We start from the raw sequence: 23,211 nt of genomic DNA on the forward strand, positions 1-23,211 counted from the left end.
AAACCGCGCACAGAACAGGGGCCCGATTCCCCGCGCGTGCGCAAAAGGGTGAGAATCGTCACTCAGCCCCGCGAACTAAGTAGTGTCGAGCAAAGTTGCTCCTTAATCCGCGTGGAGGTCTGCGGCGGGAAAGGCAGCCAGTCGTCGCCGTGATGACGTAGGGGTCTCCCTCTTCGTTTCTCTCCCGCGATTGTTTCTCTCCCCCCTTTTTTTTTCACGTGTGTGTTTGCGTCAGACGGACGTTCGCGCGGCTGATCTGGTTCCCGCCAGCTGCCCTTTCCACAAAACGACGGGGAGGCTCCTCCGGTCTGGGTCTGGTGAAGCCGGGCTGGCGCGCCGTGGAGTAGAAAAGGGGGCTCACGGGGGAGACCCACAAGTAGAAGGGAGGCGACGGCATTTATACAAAGCGAGGCCCGAGAGAGCTTGTGGAGGTAAGAGGGAAGTTGCCGCCGCCATCACTAATGAATAGCGAGTGGGGTGGGGTGGGGTGGGGTGATGGGTCTTGGGGCAGATTCGGAGGGGTGAGGGGATAAGAGGATGGGGGAGTTTCTTCGACCACCAGGAACCGGAGGGGCCGGGGAGCTATGGCTGGGTTGGTGCGGCACGCCGGAGCCTCAGCAGCTAGCCCCACTTGTAGCTTCGCGGGCAGGGCGAATCCAGCCCATGTGTGATTTCTTACACCTGCGAACTCTGAAAATTCTGTTCCCAAGTGCAACGCAACCGCAGCCGTGTGGACGCAGCCCGTGTTATACTAGTTAAGCTGCTGAGAAGGCAGCGGCGCATCTCCGTGGTGGCCGAGAGGCGCGATGAAATGCACCCGCCACACCCTTTCAACCATAGCATAGTCCCTCGTCCTCTTACTTCCTCAGGAGCAGTTGTCTTTCTCCCCATCACCCTCTCTGGCCTCTTGTTGCTCCAGATCTAAATCCAGACCTTAACCCATCTCTGTCTTGTCTTTTCTCCAACCAGGGCTCCTCATCCTATATGCTAAATGCCTCAAAGGTGTATCACCATGAGAGTTGCTGGCATACAGACTTTGCTGTTATCTCTTTAGCAGAAACCTGGCATGTAGAATTGAAGCAAATAAGACTGCTTTCCTTGGCATGGAAATGGAGCTGTAGGAAAAGCTTCTTCATATACATAATCCTTATCTACTGATAGGCTGCTTCAAAACTTTTAGGATCGGGGCAGCATAGAAAGTGAATATCCTGGCAGCAAGTGTCTTGTGTTCACCTGCTTGTTGCTCTGAAACTTATGAGGCTGCCTTTCAAGCATCAGATATACTGTGAACCTAAGCCTAAACCGGCTTGCTGAGAAGTAAATGAACACAGGGGGAGTTATCTCTGTATTTATCCTAGTTTAGATGTAGTTTTGTTCTGCCAGTCAATATTTTGTTTATAGTACCCTTTGATTTCTGTATTGTTAGTGACATTTTAAGGGGATTAGCTCCCCATATTTATTATAGGTGTTCCCAACTGCAATAGGTCATTAAGAGGGTGTTGAAGGTATAAGAAAAATGAGCACAAGGATATATTAGCATCTGTTCATATCTTTTTCACTCTGGTATTATTTATGTCTCTTTGAACTCATATATACATAACAGTGGTGATTATATTACTTGAAAATCCACTTTGCAACTTTGACTATTGTCCTTCCTGATACATTGTTTCCCAAAATATATATGGAAGTAATCATACCTGTTTTGTAGAATTGAGTGTAACTAAAGGTAGAGTTTTCTTTTGAAATACAGACTAGAATGCTGTTATATTTATAATATTCTTTGTTTTTAGAATATTGCAAAAATCTGTGCATCTACATCTGTATATCTGTTTTCCTAATTACTTAGGTTTTTAAGAATAAAAGACACTTTGCAGCGTTGGTTTGCTAAAGCTTAGCATTCAGTGTTAAAAGTAGTTTATTGCACTAATAGTAGTGTCAAAACTAATACTTTTCAAACCTTACTGAAATTATTTTAGCTTTATTAAAAAGGAAGAATACTTGGGCAACATTGCTGGTAGAGGCTTGGAATACATTAGCATATTCAGATGTAAACATTAAGATATTGAAGTTTGTTTCACACAAAATGTCTTTTAATGTTTGGATTTGAATTAAATTGATAAATATGTGATTAAGCACTGACCTTATTTAAACAGTCATATTATTGTATGAAACAAAGGTTAAAAAGGTTATGCAAACAAAAAATTAAAAACAAATGCTTTTGACTATGCTAAAAATTAATCCATAATGAATTTTAACAGACTATAATAGAAAGAATTCTGGAGACCATTAAAAATAACAGAAGAATAAGACAAAGACTACAATTACTAGTGATACCTTAGATATTGGTAGAGGAACTCAACAGCTAATACCATTAAAATCAATATTACTGTATTCAATTAGTGGTGCTATAATATATAGCCTTCTCATTGGATAATTGGAGAATGTTTCCACTGATCATCTAAGCTGTGAAAATTAATTTGGGAAACTATTTATTTGGTTTATATGCTGTTCCATTTCCAAAGATTGAGCAGTTTTATCACGAATACAACTAAAATTTAAAAAATCAGTAACAAATGTAACAATGAGGACTCTGGTGTGTCACCATTAAGGCAAAATCTTCAGGCATCTCTAAATGCTTCTCCGAAGAGCCATGTTTTTATGTGTCTTTGCAAGTATAAATGGAAGGTGGTGATCTGAACATATAGGGGTAGGTTGATCCAGAGGCAAGGAGCTATTACTGAGGAAGCTTGAGTACAAGGTCCCTGTAGATGGCATTCCCTCAGATTTGCTACAACTGCTACAATTCATGTAGTATTTGGTTTTATTTGTACAATTTTTTTAAAAAAACCATATATTCCTAAATTTCTTTAGAAAGTTGTTAGCTTTCATCTCATGTCATCTCATCCAATTCAGTTATGCTTGAAAGTTGGGTAAGACATTAAAATATATCAGATTTATTTCTACTCTGCTATATTTGTGATGAATTGTCAACATTCAACATTTCCCATGTCTCTTAAAATTCTGGAACAGTTTGGGATTGATGGGGTACTGACATCCCAAATTCCATGGAGAATTAATTATGTCAGTAATATTTGTTTCGCTGGTAAGCAGGCACAGTTGAATTTAGGCTACATTTTGGGTTGAGGATAGTCACATTTTAGAAAGTTAATGTACAAACTTTTTGATTTTAAATCTACTGCCAAGTTTTGAAATAGATGTAACCCATAGTAATCAACTTTTTAACTTTACTTTAAAAAAAACAGGTGTGTTTAAAGAGTGGTCTTCATTATTTTCATAAAATCTTTGTATGAAAATATGACTCCACTGAAATTACATGGGTCTATTCGCATGCGGAGCATACATACCGGGACTACAAAATGGAAAGAAGGAACATTTGAAATTGTGGATAAAGACAGCAAAGTGATTCTGGTAGTTCACTACAATGCTGGAGGAATTCCAAAAATATTTCAGGTGAGTTGGAATTTAAGAGGCTTTTTTGTTTGGAATATCTTATGATTTGGGTCTTTATGAGTAGCTGTCCTTTTCAAATCCATTTAGCTGTCACTTGAACTTTCCTCAGAGGCTCATTTCACTTTTCCAGAACACAGACAGTATTGTGAATCATTCAGTTGTGTATTTGTATTTCAAAGAAAAAAAATTACAAAAACTTTAAACTTGTCAGAAAACAGCATTTAAACATTGTAAGCATTATGCATTGGGCACTAACCATAAAGCAGTTTGATCACGGCTTAATTTCCTTCCAGTTCTAATGTTGAAAGGCTTTTTGTAGATTCATTGTTTGGGTTCTATTCATTTATATGCACTATTTCCATGATAGTTTCAAAATATGTGTGGGATCTCTATTCCAAGACTGGAATTTTCATATTCATATTTATATTAGAGTAAGCCCTACTGAATGAACAAAATGAGTTAAAGATTGCATTGACCCTCTGACTGCCCTTTGGAGCACATTTTATTTTTATTAACAGTTGTTTCCTGTTTAACTGAGAAAGATCCAGTTTGTATTCTAAAAACAAGCTCCTGTATTAAAATTTTTAAAAAAGAGATGTAGAGTAGGAATTACGGTTTGGAGGTTGGACAGCAGTTTTAGAATGAAGAGTGGAAATCCCATTTTATATTGCGGTGTCATATGGACAAATGTAAATATTACCTAGTTTGCCAGTGATCATTTACTTCAAGAAAGGCTTTCCCTTTGTAATAAGACTGCATAAAATTCATTGTGCTTAGAATTTGTTTGGACGTGCATGGAGTTTATGAACAGACACAGGCTATATTATGAGCTTTTGTATACATATATGGCTTTATGTATGTGTATATGTATATATGTGTGTGTGTATACAGTTTTCATTTATTTTCTTTCTAGCTGAACCATAATATTAAAAATGTAGTCGTGCGACCAAGTAAAGGGAAATTGTGTTGCTTGACGATAACACTGAAGGATTCTAGTGTTTTGACTCTTGATAAAATACCATCCAAAGATGCCGATGAAATGAAGTTGTATCTGGAAGCTGTTCAAAACAGGATTCAGACAGGTTAGTATAAAACATTAACTTACTAACTTCTTGATGGAGGGGAGATATATATAAAGCTGACCTTGTATAATATATGTTTTTTGTGGGCAACATCAGTATGCAAGTGTGTTTTTCTCAATGATTCTAGTGTTACAGGAAAAGAATTACAGTAATACGATGTATGTACAAATGGAATGTGTAAAATTTATTTGCAAGTATGATTTGTTTTTAGCTGTGAAATTATCTCATGGATCTGGCAGTTTTGGAGGAGTTTTAAGCAATAGAGCCATGCAGAAGGATTCTAACAGACAGTTTCCATCCCTTGAAACCCAGGTATTTAACTTGATTTTGTCTTCTTCCTTTTCTTATCATCTCTCTTTTTTGTGTACTTACAATATGATGTATCAGTCAGAAGTATTATAGCTACGTGTTTTTGAACCATTTGAATCAAGTATAGAGTTTGGTTAAGTGAACTCTCATATTAGGCTAAAGGGCAACACTTTTTATATAGCTTAAAATCATTAGAATCCATGATTTCTGGACTCCATTACTAATTTTAAAGTGTGGAATAACACTCCCCCAAATAATGTTTGTGCATTTATTCATGTTCTTCCCTCAGATTTCAAGGATGGAGACAGAGCAAATTAGTTCTTTCTTCCCAGTGACAAATAATCAATATCAGAAACTCCCTCCTGATTTATTGTTAGGAACAAGAGCATTCTTAGAATAAATTATTCAGAAAATAGTGGCAACATTCATTTTTATGGGGATAAGTATGTTAATAAGATTACAGAGCCCATCTTATCATCTCTGCGAATAACTTCTGATTCTAGGAACAGCCTTTGTTCATACCTCTTAGAAATTTGAGGTTTTATATCCCATAGAGAAGGAAGAATGAGGCCAAATTGATGGGAGTCTCTGTAGAGCTGTAAAAACTCTTTCAGAAAGAGTACATAGGCCCACACGCATTTTTGCATATTATTTAGGCCAACTGTTCCATGGCTTAATAGACATTATCTATCCACAATAGGGCATTGTTAAACCTCTGAAGAATAGGGTTAGAATAATTGCTAATAAGATTTTTTTTAGTATTACAATTATTTTAGCAATTAATGCTAATAAGCCACTTACAGTTAAATGTAATAACTATATTTAATTTTCATCTCCATCTCCATTCAGGTACTTAATAATTTCCTTTTCCTGTCAAATCACAACTAATATATATTGTTTATTTATTTACTGGGCTTATATGCTACTCTAATTGCCAAGTATCCCAGTGTTACCACTGGTGCACACATTCCCATACACGATTTGATTTGAAGAATGAGGCATGTCTCCCTGCCAAAATTGATACCTTCAGTAAACATGGGATGGTGATGGTGGCGGGGAGTGGGGGAGAGAGACTTTGCAGAAGCTTTATTAATCTTGGTGTTTTTCTGTCTGACATTTTCCTCCATTGCTTGGCCATAGTATTCTTTCTGGAACAAGCTGCTCAGGATTTTCACAGATTTTTAGGTCACTCCAATGTGTTTCTCTACCACAATTAAAAAGAAGGCACTTCAGACTGATCTGTCATGCATGTCAAAGGCCATTTCTGTCTTTTCTATAATAGAGAATCTTAGCATTCTGTCTTTCTGCCTCAAACCTTTATCCTCAAAGTGAGAATAAATAGCATGATGTGTAGGGAATTAATACAGAATTGCTATTTATGGTAACTATCCAAGGCAAGAAGGTTTTGAATTTGCCTGGAGTAGGTTGATATTTCAGCTTCACCTTGGTGATTTTCAATTCTGGAAAGTATTAGGGCCAACACGGTGGAAGGAGCAGCCCCACTGGTGACCTTTGACATAAATATTTCCTTGAAACGCATTTATAAGGCTACTGACTAGATGCTTTCATCACTATAAAATCAATATATTTGCTCTGTCAATGGCACTTTTGGCAGGAAAATACAGGTTTCCCTTGCTTTATGGAAATTTGGTTTATGTGAATTCACTATTTTCATACATTATTATGCAACTGATCATTTTGACTTTTTGCATAGTCATTTGCAGTGAGGTCTGGAAACATGCCAAGATTTCTTCCTGCTAAAATCGCTTGAACATTTTCCCTCAGTCATGCGTTTACCATCATGTTGTGGCTGTTCTAGTTTTGGATGCTGTCTACTAACTTTCATACCTACAGAAGCTACTACTGATGGGGCCAAAATGGCCATCAACATTTTGTCCTTTTCCTTTTGATTAAGGGGTTGGACCTCTCTAACTACTGGAAACAAAGTTGGTCATACTATGTTGCACCAAAGCTGGTGAATGATTGTCAGTCCTAGGATGAACATTCAGTTTGGGAGAATCTACTGTGCACAGCATAACAAAGAAAGTTAATAAAATTCATAGCACCATGATGCATTCTCTATTTTTGTCTACCATGGAAACCACGTGCATTAAAAATTGGCTGTAGAAAAGATGGAGAAAATGTTTTCACTGTATATAGAACACAAGGAAGAAAATACGTTTTGAGTAACATAGTGCTTAAAAATAAGTCTCTAAAAATTTATGAGCACATTTGCCAATGCGTTTGGGTGATAAAATTAACACCATACCCTGCAACCCTCTTTGTCCCACTGAGTGTCTCGCTTTATGTGAATTCACTTTATGTGAGGCTTTTGGAGAATATCACCCTAGCATAAAATGAGGGAAGCCTGTGCTTTATTACCTACCCCAGAATTGTGAGGTCTTTTTTCTCCCCAGAATGATGAAGATAATGTATATTCTTTCACAGGATATAGTTTCACAACAAGAACAGAAGATCATCTTTAACGTGAATATTCCTTTTCCTTGGACATAGGAAGACTTCTTTCTCTATCCAGTATGGAAATGTAGCTTCTAGAGGCAAAATATAGGTTCCTCTCCTACTGAGTTTGATACTCTGTTCCCTTTTTCTTGAGTTTCAGATCAGATTAGAATGCTACAGGGAATATGTTTTCAAAAGTTCTTTTTAACATTTTTGTTTGGGCTATTGATGTCTCTCATGATGGGGAAAGACCTCCTTCCTCTAATATTTGAGGCTGGAAATAAGTACTGCATCCAGTAAATGAAGGGTGGGGTAACTTTAGGATGTAAATCCATCTCCAAGGAGAAGGAACACTCGGAGTAATTCCAGTGTTCCGGTTTAGGCTACTGTTCTTACAGAATATATATAGCTTCTGAGTCTGTAGCTCTTATGGCCTAATCTATGTTAGGACTTGGAGACTTATTGTGATTAAATCCCAGCATTTTATGTCTTATCTAGACATGAACGGTAAGAAGTTTTATGCAAGAATTTCAGAAAACTACAATTTGATCTGTTTTTTGGTTTACGAAGTAGGCATTTAGTAAACAAATTAACAAAGAGTACAATAGAATAAGATTAAAGCAGCTTCCCCTCCACACTTGCTTAAAGTCACATTCTTCAAACACATTTAGTTTTTGTTCTTACGCAGTGCATATACAATATTCAAGCCTATCAGAAAGGGCTTCTAACATTATGTAATTCTGTTTAGCCAGGCAACGGATGGACTTAAAGGAAGTATTCAGTTCTCCAGCAAGCTTACCAGTGACTCAAATCTTGCGGATAAACTCTTGACTCCAATTTAATTATAGTAGTTTGAAATAAGACTGCTGCAGTAATGAAAGTTGTGACTGATGAGTATTTTCGCCTAAAGATAGAAAAGGTGGGGAAAAAAGGAACTAGTGTTTACTAAGAATAGAAAATAAGAAGGTATTAAGAAATAATTAGGTTGGATGGTTAAACTAACTGGGGAAACTGTTTTTAGTGAAAATGATGAGGATAGAATTGATAGACTTAAGAACATTAGCATAACAGTGTTTGGAACAGAACAGCTAATCTGTTCTCATTGTTTTGTTGATAATTTCAAAGTACAGTTGCATGCACACTAAGTTTTAAGTTAGAGCAAAATGCCACAACTATGTGTGGGCATAGTCCAGAGCAGTGTTAGCTAGAAACAGCCAAATAGGCTTTTCTAGATAGAAAATTTAATAAGAGTGATGGAGAAGCTAAACTGAGGTCAAAATCGTTGTATCCAGTTATCATTACTTTCCCAAAGTTTTAGTAGCAGTTATTCACAGGGGTGGCTTTCTGGTTTGACTATGAAAACCATTGATTTCAGGGTTGTTAAAACAATTGGGCTTAGCAGATGCGTTATTGAGAGGGAAGATCACTATCTAGTGAGGCAGACAAATAGATCAAGGTCAGAAACAAAAGTTTCAGATCAGGAAATAGGAAATGGGCAGTATAATAAGGCAAAAATAATACTAAATAGAAGCACAATGAATTGAATGGACTTCATGTTGATCTCTAGAATCAAATTAGTTAAGCAAGGTAATAAAGAGCCAGCAACATAGCAGGGAAAATTAACACAAGAGTTGTCCAAGGATAGCTGCCTACAAGTGCCCAGATTCAAGAGGTATGAAATAGAACTTAATTACAATGGTCCAGGATTCTCGGGACAAAAAATGCAGAAGCATTTTCTGCTCATTGAAAAGAATATTTTAACTTTTTGACTACTTACCTGTATATTTAACAAAAGATAACCTGTTATTGACAATAAAGGTGAGTCTGTTAGATGGGTGGTATATTATTATAGACCCCACCTCAGGCTCTGGTATTGGTCAGTTGAAAGGTTTCAGCATATTTATTAGGAGGGTAAAAATGTTAACTGTTACTCCTGGTGACTACATGTCCACGTCCATATTGTTTTCTTGGCAACAGCATGAAAGTGGGTTTCCACTGCTTTCCTGTGGAGTGCTTTTTCAACTTCCCTGTAGCCTGTAGTCCTGGGATTTATAGTGGTTGCCCAGCCACATGCTAACTAGTCAAACCCTGCTTAACCTTCTAGGTGCTACCACTTGTGTTGAACTGAACAGAAATATGTTTTTTCGTGCAAGATGAAACATTCTTTTATGTCCTCATTGATTTAACTAGTAGAGAAGGAGCTAAGTCTCTCTTTAAATAACAGAGGGGTAATAGTAATCAAGGCCTTTCATTTCCTGTAGTTCTAAGCAACTTTTTCCACTTTGTTCAGATGAAAATGCAAACAAATGAGACAAATATTAAGCAAATTATAGATCTGTAACAAAACACTGGTTTGTGCAAATTAATCTATATGCATTATTTATTGGGTTATGATTTCCAGTAATCCTGATTTTTACTTTCTGATATGTGTCTGTGATAAACATAGCGTATTGTAGGGGTGTGCAAAACATTTCAAATTTGGATGGTCAGCTGTTTCATTTTCAGAATGTGCTGTGTCAGTCATCTTGAAGTGTTTTTGACACTTATAAAAACTATCTGAGATCAAAACTGGGCACCTCAGATTTGAATAGTTCATTTCAAAGTATTTTTCACACCACTAAATATGTTAAACTGATTTTAGTATTTTCTCTTTGATTTTCTAGACTCCTAGAAGAGCGATTGTAGAAAATAAAGATGAAGCTCCATTTCGTAAAGTATTGGGCAGCCCAGGAAGAGCATCAGTTAAGAATTCTCCAGTAACTGGAATGTCTTTCAGCAGGGTCAATATTTCAGCTAATGCTGCTTCCACACCTCACAGAACAGGATTGTTAGAAAACCGGTATGAAACTTTGAAGGCAGCACAACTTTCAGTGTTTGTGACTGAAATAGGAATAGGTTGTAGAAGTGTATTAATAAATTGCTTTTCATACCAGGTATATGGTAATTTGATCTTATGTATGAATGAAATGTCTAGAAAATATGTGAAAATGTAGCGAAGCATTTAAACATTTTAATTTTTATTTTTCAAAGTTAAAAGTCTTTGATACTCCTTGAAAACATCTTAAACATGAAGAGGATAGGGTTCTCTTCTTGTGGCTTAAGCAAATATTTATTTTTTCTTTATGAAATAGTGAAAGGAGGAAAAGAACACCACCTGTGGTTGAGATGAATGAAGATTATCCTAAAGAAAATGATTCATCAAGGTGTGCTTTTGCTGTTTTTATTTTCTTTTTTCTGTTTCTTTTGTTTTTCTCTGTAGTTTCAATATTAGTTTTTTTTGTTATTCCTAACTTTTTAAATCAGAATAACACAGTATTCCAGGGAAATAAATCCCAGTGTTGTTATTAGTCCACTTAAGAACTGTAAGAATTTGGTAATATGGATCGAATGTGTATGTATGCATGTATGTACATTTTATGTGTACTTCGGTGTGCTAATTAAAGCTAAGCTTTCTTGTTCTATGCTAACTAAATTAAATATTTGAAAGAGGCAGATTTATATTGAAGCAGTGTTTAGACATGATTTTCTAGTATGTTTGAAAGTTTTAGGGAACTATTTGTGAATGCAGGTAAATATAAACTTAAGAACTAGCATATAATATTGAAGTAGCATATAGTGTTTTACAAATAATATAACTAAGGTTACATGTATTTGTCTATAGTAATAACAAAGCCATGACTGATCCAGCACGGAAGTTCTTACACAGTAGTAGGGAGAAGCAGCTGAATCTGAAACAGGCTGAGGAGAACAGGGCATCAGGTAAAGAAATGGTACTGTTTTTGATAATGCTTAGTTGATTTTCTAAGAATTTTTTTAAAAAATTGGTAGAATTATTTTGGATTTGGTTTACTAATTACAAAATTGGCAGAGATTAAAATATGAATCATATATACTAGTTCAGAATAAAAAGGCCCCAATCAGTTTTATCTTTAGAACCACGTAGAGTCACTGGGAATCAGGCTGCATATAAATTATAATAATTACAACAACAGCAACAGAGCACATTGATTCATATCCAGTAGCAAATTAGTCTGCAAATTATTTTTGCCTCTCAATTTTAATTTACTGGTCTCAGTAAATTTCCCTGCCTTCCCCCCAGTAGTTAATCCTAAATCAGGCATTATGTACTTAAATGGAAATTTAGGAGGTTGCAGTTTTAATATTTTTTCACACTATATAATACTTTTAGTGAAAAGTGAGACTGAAATTAGCCATTTTATAGAAAATGGAGTCACAGAGTAGGTGCTTAATGAAAGATGCAAGTTGAAGAGAGCATGCCTCTGCTCTTTGATTTCAGCTTCCACATCAGGAAAGTATTCCCTGGGTGTACTCTAGTTCAGGGATTTTCAAACTCTTTCAAGCCACATAACCTGTTAGCTAAAAAGATATTCCCAGAATCCCTGAGCAAGAGGCAAAGTTCTTGCAATTAAAAATTGGCTATGCTCAAGTGAACCTTTTTTCCCCTTAGTTTCTCATGAAATCCCATCAAGTTCTTGCCAGCACAGTTTGAAAAACCCTACTGTAGTATATACAAACAGCCTTAGAGAAAATTTTAAAGATGTTGCATGTAAAATATTTAATGCATTTGCTTATCCATATGTACCTCATTACTCAATATGATCCTGCTGCCTGAAGCAAATGACCAGATGACAAATTCTAGTAAAGCTGAGGTGTAACATGATTAGTAAAAGGACATAGGGTTTACAATTGATACTACTGGCCAAGTGATAGAATTTTGAGAAATAAGATATGTGTAAAATAAATCCCCAATATTTCAGTTTTGTTGAGAACTGTCTCTGCCTTGCTTAGCAAATGCATTCAATCCAGAATTTCAGTGCACTCAATCCAGAATTTCAGGAGATGTATCAGGCTTCTGATAGAACTTGGTACATTCTGATTATACTAGGATTCTGCATCTCATCTGAAGTACTGAATATTTGTGTGTGTGATATTGCAGGCCTATTAAGGCAGTTTTTACAAAAAGTTGTATCTGTATACTTTCCAGGGCTTTTGCCTTTACAGTCATCTTCATTTTATGGTAGCAGATCTTCTACAAAGGATTATTCAGCTAGTAATTCTAATTTGGACAGGTAGGTACCAAAAAAAGCTTTTATCATCAGAATGCTGTATTCATCAAGAATCTATGTGTTTTTCTGTGAAATCACTTATATTACTGTTTGATAGTAACACCAAAACTGACTGTTTCTCATTTATTTGTGCCCAGAAGTGGCCTGATTTAATTTGTTTAGGTCACCTGAAGCCATTCCAAGTACTCTATAAAAGGGTAGCTATGGATATGCAGTCTTAGCAGGTGCCAGCACCTGGCTAGTCTTGTCTGGGCTTAGAAGCTAAGTAGTGTTGGCCTAGTATTTGGATATAAAACTTCAAGGGAAAAATGAGGGTTGTTGGCCAGATTGGGAAGTGTGTGTGTATGTATGTGTTGTTGTTCAGTCATTAAGTCGTGTCCGACTCTTCATGACCCCATGAACCATATCACGCCAGGCCTTCCTGTCCTTCACTGCCTCCCTGAGTTTGCTCAGTTTCATGCTCATTGCTTCAGTGATGCTATCTAACCATCTCATCCTCTGCCGTCCTCTTCTCCTTTTGCTTTCAATCTTTCCCAGCATCAGGGTCTTTTCCAAAGAGTCCTCTCTTCGCATTAGGTGACCAAAGTATCTGAGCTCGAGCTTCATTATCCTTCCAATGAGCAATCAAGGTTGATTTCCTTTAAGATTGACTGGTTTGACCTCCTAGCAGTCTAGGAGACTCTTAAGAGTCTTCTCCGTGTGTGTATGTATCTCCTAGAAAAGCACAATAGCAAACCTTTTCTGTATTGCTGCTGTGAAGACAACAACATGGTTACCTATAGATACACACCAGGAATCAAGTGCAACTTGAGGATGTCGTTATGGATATTAGGACCTGCCAGGGGCTAGCCAACCAGTTTTTGCTGTGTGGTACCCTAAGCTTCCCCACCTGAAATGAGCATACAGGATAAATGTCCTACCTGAAGAAGGTCTCAAAGGTACTTTGATGCCAAACTATGTAGAGCTTTAAAGATTAAAACCAGCTTGTTGAATTGCATTCAGAAATCTATTGGCAACAGAAGCAGCATCCAGATCATTAGTGGCACCTGGCTGAGGCAACTCTTACCTCTGTCCCCAGCAGGGACAGCTTCATTTTGTTCCAGTTGCACCTTCCAGGTGATCTTCAATAGCAGTCCCATGTACAGCTTAGTGCAGTAGTACACACTAGTGGTGATGGGGTATAAGTCTGTCACCATGTCCTTTTGTTTCAGGCAGGGCAGAAGCTGGGCAAAAGCTTTCTTGGCCAGAGCATCCACCTGTGCATTTAGCAGTAGTTGGAGTCTGGGACTGCCAAGTCACAGACCTATTCCTTTGGGGGAATACTGTCCCATCCAAAGATACAGCTAGATCCAACAGATAACTCAGCAATTTCTGTATAAACCTTGCTAGGTTCAGTCACAGTCTGTTTTGTTCCACCCAAGCCTCCAGATAAGGGATCATGACTTTATGGCATTTCCAGCCTAGCTTTCAGCAAACACTTAGGAGACGTACCCTTTGGGCTGCCAGTCAGATACTGTAATGCATTCTTCCAATCTGTATTCTTGTTGGTATAATGTGCTCTGTCATCCAGTCCTTCCTCCTTAGGCCCTTGTCCAGTCTTCTCTTCCAAAATGCAAACAATACAATCTCCTACTATGGCCAATCCATCTTATCCTTCTACACCAAACCATTTCATCACAACTCCTGTTGCTGCTCCTCAAATTTCCTCCAACTGACTTATTTTAATTTCCCTCTACCTCCCATTCTCTGAGCATTCAGCTTTCTCTCTACTTTCCAACCTTGTGATCATCTGCAGCACTATGTGACCCTGAATGTAGGTGGCACTACCATCAAATTGGTAACTTTCCTTCGATCTCACTCATCAACCCAAAATTTGGCCATTGGCCATCTAATTCCATTGTGTAACATCCAGATTCACTCTGTCTACCTTGGCAGTTTGGGGGAAAAGTTTCTAGGGTATAATCATTAGGCTACTGTTTCAAAGAAAAGTTTTGGTGCCCCTCTTGGGTGATTGTCAGTTAAAACTCCAGCGTGTTATTAGCTCTTAGTTGAGCATAGCTGAAAAACCTGGTGACTGCTTTATACAAGGAACTTATGGTTCAAATTGGTTTGTGAATGCCATCGGACATTTAATATAAGGAGGTGTACCTCTAGGAAAAAAAATCTTTAAAAGCTGAGAAAACTTTGTTGGGGAGAGTGCTACTGACTGTAGTTTAGAGATGTGCTGGGAATTGCAAATAGTGTCATGTTGGATCTTATGTAGCTGTAACCAGGAATAAATTAAAGAAAGCAGCTGCAATATTCATTGCTAAAGCTAGCCCATACAATAAGTAAATACAGTGTTCAAACATTTGTGCTTGCTGAATATCCAAAATGATAATTGAATTTTATTTCTGATTATTCATCTCAAGACAGGAATAGTTTCAACAATATAAATAACAATGGAAATGCATAATATTTTAAGTGCGTGTACTTCAAATGGCATTTATTCCCAGATGTGAAATATTGGTCATCCCTTCACAGAAACCATGCAAATAAAAATGAAATGGAGTTTACAGGTAGTCCTCAACTTACAACCACAATTGGGACCGGAACTTCCATCACCAAGCAATGCAGTCATTAAGTGAGTTGTGCCTGATTTTATGACCTTTTTTACTGTGGTCATTAAGAGAATCACAGTGGTCATTAAGTGAATCTGGCTGTCCCCACTGACTTTGCTTTTTGGAAGCCCCCTGGGAAGGTCACAAATGCAATCACACAACCCCAGGACATGCAACCGTTGTAAATACATGCCGGTTGCCAAGCGCCCAAATTTTGATCATGTGACTGGGGATGACGCAACAGTTGTAAGTGCAAGGGCCAGTTGTAAGACACTTTTTTCCGTGCTGTCATAACTTTGAATGGCCATTAAATGAAGGGTCATAAGTTGAGGACTGCCTGTATTTCTGCTTGAGCCTATATATTAACAAACTTAGAAAAAAAGGGAACTTTACTGCTGTAGGCAAGAATTGACCTCACATGTGATTTATAGAGACTCCTTAGAATATTAAACACTATGTAGTATCATATTCACCTGGGAGGAAGATGATACTGAATTCAAAACAATGTCACCCCCAACCAAGAATCATTATACAAAAAACCTATATCTGCTTCCCTCGTTATATTCTTGATATTTGAAGATGCCCCATTACAGGTAAATTATTTGGATGGAAATAAAACTAATTCACCTTTAAGGTAAGTACAATATCTTTCTTTTAATGCATTGACATTTCTCTAAGTAGGTGTCAGTTTTGCTTATAACTGAACCATAATAGTAATGGTTAGTTTTGTCATCTTTGAAAAATACATGTTTTATTCATCTTGTTTTATAGGTCTAATGTATTGAATCCTTCTGCTAAAAGAAGCTTAGGCTTTCTCTCTCAGCCAGCTCCTCTTTCTGTCAAAAGATTGAGATCTAATCAGGATTACATGGGATGGAACAAGCCCCGAGTCCCTTTTTCCACTCATCCACAACAGCAGTTACAAGGGTTCGTTTTTGTATCTTCAGCATCTCTTTTTATGTACATGTACTAAGTTAACTATTGAGGAAATAGAAACACACTTAAGATTTCTCAGCGTTTTCTGTCATCAGTTATTTTTTTCAGTATCCTTTCTATAGTACTTCATTTTCAGGAAATGCTTTTTGCTTTCCTCTTTGTTCTATATGTTTAATTAACAATCCCCCTGAGTAACAGTTGTCATTTATGTATTTCACATACTATTACACTTGTTTAAGATTAACATTTAATATAATGGGTTGTTAAGATAATGAGTAGGAAAGGATCAGAGCTATAGCGCGTAGCTTATGCACAAATACACTGATAGAATTTTAATGTCTTCTCAAATGAGTTTTTCTTTTCATTTCTTATCAATAAAATGCATAAATAAGTAAATATAAATAGTCATAATTAGGATTGCTAGGCTATTTAATTCAATATCAGATAGATTTTTCCCTTTCCTCACTTTTTGTTAGCTCTTTTCTATTTATTTTTCCCTTTCTGTACCAATGGGCTAGCCTATTCTTCCTACTATCTCCCTTTCCCCAAGTTCTGGGTGGGCAGTATGAGAATTTTAGACCTGGCTGTTCCAAGGTCTGCTCTAGAACACCTGCTTTTCTGCTTCTCCCATGGCAGCTTTGCTGCTGACAGTATTCTAGTCATCTACAGAATGACTGGGAGAGCTACAGTATTCCATGGTCTTTGGTATGCTCCCCCAGGGACCATTCAGCTGTGTCTTAAAGGAAGGTCTAGTTAACATTTTCTCTCAGTGTGTTGTCCAGCATACTGTTGTTTAGTTAACCCACTGTAGATTTTCTAAGAAGGCATGATGTAATCTGTGTAGGAAATCATATTTATGCTGCCAGTGTTCCAATTTGATTATAACATCTTGTTCTTCACAGATTTACAAACTTAGGAAATACCTGTTATATGAATGCTATTTTACAGTCTTTATTTTCAATTCAGTCATTTGCTAATGATCTTTTGAAGCAAAGTATCCCATGGAAAAAAGTTCCATTTAATGCACTGATCAGGTAAGCATCAGCTTGAGGGGGGGGTAAATATTTTTTATCAATACAGTCTGAAAAGAAGCATCCAAATTGTTTATGCAATGTATAATTTTTTTAAAATGTACGAATGTACATTGTCTTTCCTAGAAATATAATTTGGCAATTGTAAAGTAGTCCTTGACTTACAACCTTTTGTTTAATGACTGTTCGAAGTTACGATGGCAATGAAAAAAGTGACTTATGACTGGTCCTTAGACTTGCAACCATCACAGTGTCCCCGTGGTCACATGATCAAAATTCAGGGGCTTGGCAATGGGCATGTATTTACGATGGTTACAGCGTCCCAGGGTCACATGATCACCATTTGCGACCTTTCCAAGAGGCTTCCGATAAGCAAAGTCAATGGGGGAAGCCAGATTCACTTAACGACCATGTGATTTGCTTAACGACTGCTGCAAAAATGGTTGTAAAATCGGGCATGACTCACTTAACGACCATGTCACTTAGTGAGGGAAGTTCTGGTCCCAGTTGTCATAAGTTGAGGACTACCTGTAAAAGTAAATAGAAATATATTTCCTTTGTATATAATCCAGCTCCACAAATTAAATTAAATCAGTGATTTGAAATGAGATGATGAGATGAAAACATGAGAATGTTTATCATTCGATATTGTGAAATTTCCTGAATAGAGAGGTTCTGATTTCAACTTTTGTTTTAAAAATTTTTTCGTAATGCTGCAAAGGGGAAACATTGGATTTCCTGAAATCAGATTGCTTTGTTATGAAATCCCTGCTGCTTTTTGATTGTTTAAAACTGAACGTTGAAAAACTATAAAGGCAATTCCTTGGATGTTATGGATAGTACTGATCAAGGACAGGATTTTGAGCTCTTTGTTGGTGTATTGTTTTCAACTTTTCATATATTTCCATGTTCAGAAACTGTGTGGAAAATGAATCTTAGTCACACATGATTCTGAGTGCGCTTTTTGCCTTGTATACCTATTTTATAAGCTTGGGAAATGTACACAATTTCATTGTATTCATACATGTTTTATGTTGCTCCTTTAATTAGTAAATGAGGAAATGGTGCATCCCTTCAATTTCTAATGTATGATTTGTTTTTAAACTTGATTTGTATTGTTTTTAATCCCAATTATATATTGGGTAGTTGTACTCTGCTTAGAGGTGGCTGATTGGAGGAGCCTATAAAACCTGTATATAAGAAAGAATATAACAGCCTATGAGACCTGTATATAAGAAGGGAAGCAAGCAAGCTGTTTCATTATGTGGAAAAGGACGTGCCAAAGCTTACCTACAACATTCCTATACAATGAGTGACTTGAGTTTTTATAGCTACAGTGTGCTCTATCATGCTAATAAACATATTGCATCTCACATAAGTAGGCTTTTAAATACTGGTAAAATAATGGGGAGTAAAATTACTTGTTTTTTAGCATGTTTGCATCAAAGAAAGCATATTGCATTCATGAGATCACATTTTGGGGGGAAGATAGCAAGCAAAGGTCGTGGAATTTGGAAGATATTATCATTAAGCATTGCTTAGGATTGCCAGATATCTTAATAGGCAAAGGAAGACAGGGTCAGTTGGAAAGGAGGACAAATGGGGGGGAGGAGCACATGCTCTTTCACTTTCTTCGCATTGTGACAAAAATTACAGTGAAAAACTGCCAAAAAAAAAAAAAGTACTTAGGCCTACATGTATATAAAATTACTTTTTTCCAGCATCAGAAATACTGGTTTTTCAATCACAGGAATGTGCTAGAAAGGTTAGGAGGTAAAAGCCTTCAGCATGTAACTGATTAAGGACATGTCAATTTTGGGCAGCAGTGCAACCCTGCCAGAGGGTACTAATCAACTAATTAAGGTCTCAGAGCTGAGCTTGTTACCATGTGGTTAGCATTTATTAGGGAATGTGGGAGAAAAGCACCCAGGAAGAGATAGCTTGTAGATACTCAGAAAAACATAATATTTGATTTTAAGGCTCTGCCTGCTAGGCAGAGGACATGAGGACAAAAAGGAGGATATGCCCTCCTTTTACCAGACATCTGGTAACCCTAACATTGCTGGACTGCTTTTTAATGTCAAAACACTGTTGCATAATTTTTCTAGACGATTTACCAATTTACTTGCTAAAAAAGATGCATGTAGCCCTGAAGTAAAGAAAGAACTCCTCAAGAAGGTGAAAAATTCAATTTCAGCTACGGCAGAGAGATTCTCTGGCTATATGCAAAATGTAAGTATCATACATTGAAGTAGCTGTAACCAGTAATTTGAGCTACTTAATGAGCTTTGTATCTTGTTACATAGCATTTATGTAAAAGCTGTTTACATAAGTACCCCAAACCAAAGTAATGTTATTTGGAAGAAGAACCAGAAAAGTACACGGTTGTTAGAAGGCCATCCTAAAAGTTCATTCTTTGGAACTTGATTTTTGATGTAAATCTTTCTTGGAAAGCTCACTTGTTTTAGAATTAAGAGTAGTAAAACAGTTATCTATTATCTGTTGTAAGTATGACCAGTTAGTTGATTATATTACTAACCTTTTTTCAGCCAAGGTTATTACTTAGATATTGTATAGGGCAAAAATATGAGAAAACTTTAGAGACTCCTCAGAATAAATTTCTAAGACAATTATTAGAACTTCCCTGTTATAAACCTTGTAAGAAGAGAGCTGTGTTAGCCTATGTAGCCCAAAATCAGAGTCTGGTAGCGCCTTTTAAGATTAATGCATTTTATTACAAGGCATCAGCTTTCATCAGCTTCAGCTCTCTTCATAAGATGGGTGAGTGGCTTAACGATCTAGGATTTAAATACATAGCATGAGGGAGTAGGGAGGGGAAGACTGGACGGTTATGCAGATAAAGGTTCCATGGGGGACAAGTTCTGTATCAGTTAACCATTGCAATATATTAAAAATCATTGTGTTTGTTCAGACCTTCTGCGATAGCCTGAAATCTCTTGACATATATAAGCTCAGTTGTCTCATGCTCAATTGTGCTGACCTAATTTTTTGTTCCAAAATTGTTACTTTGAGGTTTGTAATGGAATGTCCCAGATGGTCAAAATGCTATCTCAGAAAGTCTGAACAACACATGGGTTTTAGCTGTTAATTGGTAAAGTATTAGTAATCTGTCCTGCATTGTTAGCCTCCCAGATAGAACAGACAGGAAACATGACAAGAGCTAATTCTACTTTATTGTATGGCTATGTTAACTGAATCTTGCAAGTCTGAAAGTACAAATCTCCTGCTGTCTCCCTTTACAGCCTGATAAGTTAGGGCAGATTCTTTCTAAGTTTCTTTTTTTGTCCATTATGCAGTTGTGGGCTCCTCTCCCTTTTATCTGATCATTCTCTAGGCAGCATCGTCATTCCCATATACCATTACACCCATGGAATCTTCATCTCCCCTGTATACCTGCAGCTTTTTCTCCAGGTGTAGAACTGGGGCTAACATTTATCATAGCTAGTGTTCACATAAGGTACATAAAATTTTGGCACAGCTTGAGTAGTACTTAAGATGCTGACCTCCCCAGTGATCTTGGATTGGACAATTAAGAGGCGCTAGGTAGGTGCAGCACTGGAGAAGGGCAACCTCATAACAGAAGCATTTTTGATAAATGATTGTTCTTGCTCTGAGATATTATATTTACAATCATCATGCAGGTGAAGATAAGGCCAATAGCTGATTCCCATTTCTTGAGATGTTATTGTTCAGTAAAGGAGAACATAGCCTATTTTCAGTTTCTCTCTTTTCCTCAGCTATGTTGCCCTTGCACCGAACTAAGGTTTCAAACCATGCCCTCTGCTCTTGTAATAAATTAGTACTCTGACAATCCTTTGGAAGAATATCTTTGCAAATATGGTTGTATTTGTGTAGAATATACCATTCATTATCTGTTACGCTGTCCCTTGCATAAGGATTTAAAAAGGGAGAGATTCCTTAAGTGCTTAAAGCAGCATTGAAATTACACACAAACACCCAATTTTAATTGATGAAATTTTGAGAGTTTTCTCTCTGCATATTAGTTACCTAGCTGGTTATGTTGTTTGTTTAGTTCACAAGGAAACTTCACAGTTGGGTTTTTTTAATGAATGAGTTTTATTTGCATTTAGCCAAATTTAACAGAAGCATGACTAACTGAGAACAGCTTAGATTTGTTCTAGGCAGTTCAGGAAACTAGTTGTTAGTGAGGTAAGATGGAACAATTAAGATGTGGCAGATACTGGAAAGAGTGCAGGGTTCTGGTATGCTATCCAGAAATTACTTCTTGAACTTTACTTTTTGCATCTTGGTATGTGTTTTGCGATTTGAAGAAGAGAAATGCAAGCATGTAATTTAAAGGAAATGGTATGATTGTAAAACATGTATGAGTACAAGGGACTTATTGTTTCAGTAAAACCTAATACAGTGGTACCTCTACTTACGAACTTAATCCGTTCCGTGACTCTGATCGCAAGTCGAGTTGGTCGCAAGTCGAGGTAAATTTCCCCATAAGGTTCAATGTAAACATGGTTAATCTGTTCTGCCCTCCGAATTTGGTCGCACCCCGAAGCAAATTTTCCCATAAGGTTCAATGTAATTACCATTAATCTGTTCTGGCGTCCGCGGACCACGCGTCAGGGGCGGAAAAGCGCCCACGCACTGCATGGCGGGGCGGCAAAACGCCCACGCGCTGTGCGACGGGGCGGAAAAGCGCCTGCACGTGGCGGGGCGGAAAAGCATCCGCGCACTGCCCGGCGGGGCGGAAAAGCGTCCGCGCGCGGTGGGGCGGCAAAACGCCCACGCGCAGCGCGTCAGGGGCAGCAAAATGCCCGCGGACCACGTGTCAGGGGCGGAAAAATGGCCGCAGGCCATGTGTCAGGACGGAAAAATGGCCGCGGACCACATGTCAGGGTGGAAAAATGGCTGTACCTCGAGGCGGAGTTCGCACATTGAGGTAAATTTTTGGGGCCGGAGCTGGTCGTATCTCGAAAATTTCATAAGTAAGGGTGTTTGTAAGTAGAGGTACCACTGTAGTTTAATTTCTACTATCTTAATGACTCTTTACAATGAATCCCAATGTTGCCAATTTTAATTGAATTAGAGGTAGTCCTCATTTAGTGACCATTCGCAGTTACAACAGTGATGAAAAAGTAACTTTGCAACCAATCCTCACATTTATGACCTTCACAAGTCTGTAAAGCAAAGGAAAGCTGAAGTAAGATTGTAAAATTGTGGTGTTTCCCTTAGTGACTGTTTCACTTAATGACCAAGTTGCCAGTCCCAATTATGGTAGCTAAATGAGGTCTACCTGTAGTGGGGATTCTGATACAAATTTAATATATGGAACTAGCTTTAAATAATTAAATCTATACTATATATTCATCCTATAAGTGAAGTCTTTTATAAATATGTTAATAGGATGTTAAAGTTGTTCTTTTAATAAATGTACTGATGATTTTAGGATGCTCATGAATTCTTAAGCCAGTGCTTGGATCAATTGAAGGAGGACATGGAGAAACTGAACAAAACTTGGAAGAGTGAGCCTATTTCTGGTGAAGACAGCTTGTCTGGACGCATATCTGATGACTTTTCAGTCAGCAAAGTTTATACGTGTCCAGTAATTGCAAATTTAGAGTTTGAAGTTCAGCATTCAATCATATGTAAAATGTAAGTCTTTAAAGAGATTATTTTTATCACATTCTGTTCTTTTCCCTTTTCTTTTACCATTCTCACTGAGTTTGATGTTAACACACACGAGGCCTTCCTTCTCAAGCAATTTAAATAGTGGATGATTCTAATGTAAGTAGGCACCATTCACTGAACATTGCTAATTTAGCGTGGAAAAAGTATACAGATAAACATTCTATTCAAATTCCTGCTTTGGTTGGACTTTGGGAGGCCTTATGTATTTTCCCAAAGATGCTGAAAATAGTGAACAATTAAACAATTAATTTATCTAAATAAGTGTTTCCAACTATTGGCTCTGAACCTCAGCTTGAAGTTAATGAGATCTTGGGATTTGTAATTCAGAAACATCTGGAGGAGCACAGGTGCCTACACATGGTGTGGAAGATTGCAGTTGGTCAGGGAAAGAGCTATAGTCAATATTTTAATATTGTGTATATTAAATATTGTATACTTCTGATTTAAGAACATTTGAACTCTTATGAGGAATCCAACAGCACCATTTCTCTGTGACACAGCTTTTCATTCAGCAAATGCTCTCACAATAAAAAAATATGGGAACAATTTT

General features: G+C 37.4%; 1 protein-coding gene across 1 annotated transcript in view; it reads left to right on the forward strand.

Moving 5' to 3' along the window:
- The first annotated feature begins 72 nt into the window (after positions 1-72).
- Positions 73-23,211, forward strand: part of USP37 (ubiquitin specific peptidase 37) — a 47,117-nt gene continuing 23,978 nt past the window's right edge. Inside the window, exons 1-12 of the mRNA XM_015889156.3 lie at positions 73-431; positions 3,264-3,471; positions 4,385-4,553; positions 4,765-4,865; positions 9,986-10,161; positions 10,454-10,525; positions 10,984-11,081; positions 12,328-12,412; positions 15,781-15,936; positions 16,848-16,979; positions 19,085-19,208; positions 22,420-22,625. Coding sequence (XP_015744642.1) covers positions 3,316-3,471; positions 4,385-4,553; positions 4,765-4,865; positions 9,986-10,161; positions 10,454-10,525; positions 10,984-11,081; positions 12,328-12,412; positions 15,781-15,936; positions 16,848-16,979; positions 19,085-19,208; positions 22,420-22,625 — 1,475 coding nt within the window. The 5' untranslated portion in view covers positions 73-431; positions 3,264-3,315. The remainder of the gene's footprint in view (positions 432-3,263; positions 3,472-4,384; positions 4,554-4,764; positions 4,866-9,985; positions 10,162-10,453; positions 10,526-10,983; positions 11,082-12,327; positions 12,413-15,780; positions 15,937-16,847; positions 16,980-19,084; positions 19,209-22,419; positions 22,626-23,211) is intronic.

This window comes from Python bivittatus, unplaced genomic scaffold, assembly GCF_059951505.1.
Source record: "Python bivittatus isolate LINGU-HERP-01145 unplaced genomic scaffold, Pbiv_v1 ctg000480_np1212, whole genome shotgun sequence".
Classification (NCBI taxonomy): domain Eukaryota; kingdom Metazoa; phylum Chordata; class Lepidosauria; order Squamata; family Pythonidae; genus Python; species Python bivittatus.